A 6,066-nucleotide genomic window follows, 5' to 3' on the forward strand; every position below is an offset into this window, starting at 1 on the left:
ACGTAGTCGTTTGTCCACCAGATGGCGCATCGTTGCAGTGAGACGTAATTTTGTTGGAAGTTAATCTAAAGTGGGTTGGAAAAACAATGGACGCTTCCTACAAGGACTGTAGTTTACCGCAGAGAAAGTCTAATAAGGATAGGACGATTTTCACATGAAATGTAATTCCCATTTCTTCTTGAAGCCGAAATAAATCTGAGAATGTTTATCGGACATTCTTGTTTTTTACTGCAGGTACGTTAATCTTATAATGTCAATAGCTATAGGACCTAGGTACAATAATGTTACCGTTAGCATTGGTTGAGTGATGGAGGCCAATTTGATTGCATTTGTAGAAAACTACGCGGTTATACCAAGCAAATTGATAGCAGCACTAATTGTATCTTTCGACTGTCATCTCATTTGCTTATGACAATAACCTAGGCTACTAACAGGAGCTAAGTGAGTTAGCCACAACACGTTCGCTACGTGATGGTTTTTTAATGGAAAATATATAGGCTACCTGAAAGATAACCTGTCTATGATGCATCCTAAACACCGGGCTGGGACATTTCTGCTCAAAGTCTCAAAAAGCATCTGAGTCAACATTCATTCCCAAACACCCATATAGGCTACTTCAATCCTCTATTTTCAAAGGTGATTCAAGTAAGGAAGAGCATGGCCCAAAGTAAAGTAACTAGGACTGAAACTATATAAATTCGTCAAAGTGAATAATTTGTGTCAACTCGCCGCAATGTAGATTTATTAACGCACCCGTGATGATCTACATCTCCATTTAAACCAAATGTTTTAGAGCGCACGTTGAGAGATGTATCCAGGGCAGGGCTGTACCTACATTTGTTGAACGTGCTACAAAAATCATTCTTTGCGATGGATGATTTAGTACCAACGTTACACCGGTCCGATACAGTTTTGCCTATGGCTACCGTGAGACTGAGATGCTTTTTGTTTGTTCGAAGTGCGTGTTTAGGGTGTGAGAGGGGAGTCGATGTGCTTTGATTCCAGCTTGGTAGTTGTAGTCTATGCGATTAAAAAACACGTGTGTGTGAAGTATCCAAACAATGATAACGTTTTCATTATGGCTGCTTTAGCCACAGACCTTGAGCTACTGTACAGTGGGTTGGGTTCCATTTAGAAGTGTCCACTTCATTTGCGCTTTCCGTGATTAACACCGCTGCGTGAAATGTATTACTACTGATATGCAAAACTATTAACTTTTCGCCAAGAGGTGGCAGCTTAAGTCCGCTTGATACTGTAAGCCATTGGTTCCCAAAGGAGATTTTATTTGGGTCGCCAGCATAGCCTAGTGACCATTTATGTTGTGTAATAGGCCTAGCATAGGGCCTACCTTATATAGTTTAACAGTCACGGTTATGTCATAACTCCTCTATGCATTTTTGCATTTAGAATAGCTCTGAAACCGGGGGGCGAACACGTCGCAGGGGGGGGAATCGCAAAATTAAACAATATTTCTATCGGGTGTCTACCATGGACTATAGGCTGGGTGAACTCAGCCTGATCTGCCGGCAATTTCTTTTTCGATATCTTAAAAGATTGAGCTTGGTCTGGCGAAAGCCAGACTAACCATGGACCTCATAGTTGCAAAATGCAAGGGAACATGAATCTGCCTATTATTTGCACGAACAATAACGGACGGTAGCTCAACTTGGCCCGTTAAAATGTGTATGAACAGTCTAGCAACGCATTTCATGAAGGCCCTTTTGTGCATTGACAATAAAGCTGAATATCATATGAACTAGATGACTAAACTTATGCATATGTAGAAGAAGAAACAGTCACAAAAATCCATGACCTCTCTTGATGGCTGTTGAAAAAACTGCATGGAACTGACAGGGATTGTTTTGTTTAATAATAAATAAATTATGCTGCTACCTTCTGCTTTTCCCAAATACAATGTAGCCTACAGGTGTACCCTTCATCAGTCCAGTTGCAATGGATGGACTGTGATGAACTGCCCTACTTGTGATTTAGAGATTTTAAAAGTTTTATAACAATACTACAAATTTTTTGGCAAGTGCTACAAATCTATTCACCTTTGCAGCTCCAGTAGGCGACTTTGTGTGGCCTGCACACACACATTCCAAACAAACATACACAAAAGTTTCAAGAGTGGGGGATGGAGTGGAAGATGGACAAATACATTAATGTGATTTATTTTCGCGGAATGGATGTACAGGACTGAGCGGCGGTTATATTTTGTACCGCTATGCGGTACATCTAGTTTATTTACATATAGTAGAAACAAAGACTTCCACTTGGATTGTGTTAAACACTTGGCCTCTATTATTGTGCTCATATCAGCAATATGGCAGTAGAATTTTAAACTTCCAGTTCTGGCTAAATCAAGACAAATCTTCAGCAAAACCACTCATGACAAGCAGCTTGAACAAATGATCTGACAACTTAAATTCCAAATACACTTTTTAATACACGCATTAAATGACACATTGGAATAAAGACGGAGTTGGAAAATAAAAGGTTTGGAGTAGGGCATCTACTGTTTTAGGGTGCAGTTGAAAAAGGTACTGATAGTACCTGTAATAAGTGGTTCATTGTTTTTGAAGTTGGGGAGCTGTAGAAGGTGCTTCTGTAGTTGGAGCAGTAGTAGTTTGAGGGATTCTTCACCGACCTTAAGGATGCCTCCAGCAGCCTTTAGACCCATGACCCCAGTGGCCTCTAGACCGACGATGCATCCACTGTTGATTCTGTGGAGGAAGCTCAGCCGCTGTGGTAGGCGCTTCTGTAGTTTGAGGGGGAATATTCACAGGCATTACAGGGTAGTAGCCTCCAAAGAGGGGATTCATCCACTGTTGATTCTGTGGAGGAGGCTCAGCCGCTGTGGTAGGTGCTTCTGTAGTTTGAGGGGGAATATTCACAGGCATTACAGGGTAGTAGCCTCCAAAGAGGGGATTCATCCACTGTTGATTCTGTGGAGGAGGCTCAGCCGCTGTGGTAGGCGCTTCTGTAGTTTGAGGGGGAATATTCACAGGCATTACAGGGTAGTAGCCTCCAAAGAGGGGATTCATCCACTGTTGATTCTGTGGAGGAGGCTCAGCCGCTGTGGTAGGCGCTTCTGTAGTTTGAGGGGGAATATTCACAGGCATTACAGGGTAGTAGCCTCCAAAGAGGGGATTCATCCACTGTTGATTCTGTGGAGGAGGCTCAGCCGCTGTGGTAGGCGCTTCTGTAGTTTGAGGGGGAATATTCACAGGCATTACAGGGTAGTAGCCTCCAAAGAGGGGATTCATCCACTGTTGATTCTGTGGAGGAGGCTCAGCCGCTGTGGTAGGCGCTTCTGTAGTTTGAGGGGGAATATTCACAGGCATTACAGGGTAGTAGCCTCCAAAGAGGGGATTCATCCACTGTTGATTCTGTGGAGGAGGCTCAGCCGCTGTGGTAGGCGCTTCTGTAGTTTGAGGGGGAATATTCACAGGCATTACAGGGTAGTAGCCTCCAAAGAGGGAATTCATCCACTGTTGATTCTGTGGAGGAGGCTCAGCCGCTGTGGTAGGCGCTTCTGTAGTTTGAGGGGGAATATTCACAGGCATTACAGGGTAGTAGCCTCCAAAGAGGGGATTCATCCACTGTTGATTCTGTGGAGGAGGCTCAGCCGCTGTGGTAGGCGCTTCTGTAGTTTGAGGGGGAATATTCACAGGCATTACAGGGTAGTAGCCTCCAAAGAGGGGATTCATCCACTGTTGATTCTGTGGAGGAAGCTCAGCAGCTGTAGAAGGTGCTTCGGTAGTTGGAGCTGGAGTAGTGGATACAACTAGAGAGGCTTGGTCTGAGCTTGATGCAGGGCAGGAGAGGGTTACTGGATTGCCGTGCCACAACATCTGCAGCAAGTGGCTATTGCCCTGGAGGAAGATATAAAATAATGCAGTCATACAACTAGCTCAAAACTGAAACATGTCCCACATGAATTTAAATGCTACATAATTGCTTGGGGGTCCTTTCGCCCGACTACAGGAACACTTCACATAGGAGTGGCCATACCGGTTGTATATGTAAGGCTCTTGAACCGCCTTACATATACAACCAGTATGGCCACTCCTATGCTCACATATCGGTTTGCAAGGGACCAAATGGTATTCAAATTGTATGTAATTGTTACTATGTTCACGATTAGCCTCCATTCCTCTGGTGAGTTGATGGGACGTCACCCAGGAAAGCTTAACTGTAAATTCAAGCTACTGAAATCAATTCATGAAATGTACGCCAACAGAAAAGCCTGAAGAGGATAACAGACCAATACTAAAACAGGACACATCAAGAGACTGTTAAATGAGCTTGCTCCATGCAGACAATGCTAAAACTTCCTGCTATAGCAATGGAAACTTTATTCAACAATACCTTCTGTTAAAATAGATATCATAAACAAGCAAACTAAGGATTATTTTAACAGGCCTGCTTTCACAAATTTGTCACGTTCAAGTGGCTGAAAGACATTTCTTTATTTTATTTAAACTTTGCATTCTCTTGGTTTTGTTGTTGATTCACTATGAAATTTAATGCAAGAATTAAGGCATTAATAAGGTGTGAAAATATGGAGTTTTGTTTTGTAGTGATGATGGCATCTCTATGGGCTAATGTTACTCCTACTCTGACAAAAATTAAAATAAAAAAAAATAAAATAAAAAATCCTCTGATGTGACAGGAAAACCATAGCCTACCTGTTTTATAACATCACAACCATCAAAAGTGGCGAGAAGCACGAGGCCCACCGCAGTCCTTTTCACAGAGTAGCCACACTCTCGACGTAGCTGGTGTAGTGAGAGAGGTGTGCCACCTGTTGAATAGAAAAAAAGAAAAGAATGTCTGGTCTCAAGCTATTGATGCAAACACTGCAAGTGAAAGGGCTGCAAGGAATCGGCTGAATTAGGCCACTAATGTCGACAGAGTTATTCTGTACACTGTAAAACAAAAACAAGTTATCCAATACTTTTCTTACCGCTGTCTAACTGGAGTGAAGAACATCCAGGGCCTTGTGCAGAGAACTTCATGAGGTCATTAGTACATAATAACTTTGGTCGCATACGATCCCAGGCCCTAAAGTCATGAGTGCCGCTTTGTCCACCCACCAGGCCTGGATCGTCGGCTTGAACGTTAACGGAGCCATCGTCTGTAGTGTTTTCTCCAACATATCGTCTCTCATATTCCAGATTTCGACCCAGTGAAATATTCCCTGTGCCGAAAGTAATTGTCCCAGTTTGAATATTCTCAGACCTTTCCTCATGATATGTCTCGTCTTTTTGCACTATTTCAAGGCTTATACCACATGTTTGGCCAATGTAAAGCCATAAGAGACACAAAAATAAAACACCCTGGTTTGGTTTAAGCCTCATTTCTATAAAAGTGGTAGCCTACAACCAGGGAGCTGTACTAGCCTTGCTCTCACAACTCTTTCAGTACCCTATATATAGGCCTACTCAATTAACACTAATTGAAATGAGACCAGCGACCAAGCCTCTGATCAGGCTGTAATTGACGATGCAGCTGAACACCTAAATAGTCTAGGCCTATAGGGCTCTGGGCCTGCTCTTTAATTTCATTCACAGTTGAACAGATACAGCTGTTCTAATGGTTTTAAGTTTGTGGTGAAGTCCAATGAAATTAATTTTCTCATAGAAAATATTTAGTTGCGAAAATATCCACACTTTTTACTTATTGATAACTAAAAAAAAAACAAAGAAAGAAAAATAAATTAATTTATTGGAATAAATATAGTTTTTAAAATGTTATATGGACAATAGCACTTTTTACAGTGTAGCCTATTATTTGCTTAGCCGACCCTATGACCGACTAACTAACTAACCCACAAACTCCCTTACTAAATTGACTACATTTGTTGCACACTTGAAACAAAATGTCTTCAAAAGTATGTTGAAGGTGGTTACATTTATTTCCATTCCAATAACTTTACACATTACATTTCCGTTTGCACTTGTAGGCTGCTTTTCTTTGTCTCGTTTTCCTACTGTTCATTTTTTCTACTCAAACTTGAACTGTTCCATTGCTTATCCTATATGTTTGAATGGCCATAAA

General features: G+C 41.8%; 1 protein-coding gene across 1 annotated transcript; it reads right to left on the minus strand.

The window, feature by feature from the left end:
- Window positions 1-2,429: 2,429 nt before the first annotated feature.
- LOC121712255 (leucine-rich repeat extensin-like protein 2) lies at window positions 2,430-5,403 on the minus strand. The gene is made up of 3 exons (XM_042096385.1): window positions 4,973-5,403; window positions 4,695-4,810; window positions 2,430-3,878 (listed from the first exon to the last, which is right to left on the minus strand). The coding sequence occupies exons 1-3, from the start codon at window positions 5,364-5,366 to the stop codon at window positions 2,652-2,654; spliced, it is 1,737 nt and encodes a 578-aa protein (XP_041952319.1). The 5' UTR covers window positions 5,367-5,403; the 3' UTR covers window positions 2,430-2,651.
- Window positions 5,404-6,066: the final 663 nt, after the last annotated feature.

This window comes from Alosa sapidissima, chromosome 6 (genome assembly GCF_018492685.1).
Source record: "Alosa sapidissima isolate fAloSap1 chromosome 6, fAloSap1.pri, whole genome shotgun sequence".
In the NCBI taxonomy this organism is placed as follows: Eukaryota; Metazoa; Chordata; class Actinopteri; order Clupeiformes; family Clupeidae; genus Alosa; species Alosa sapidissima.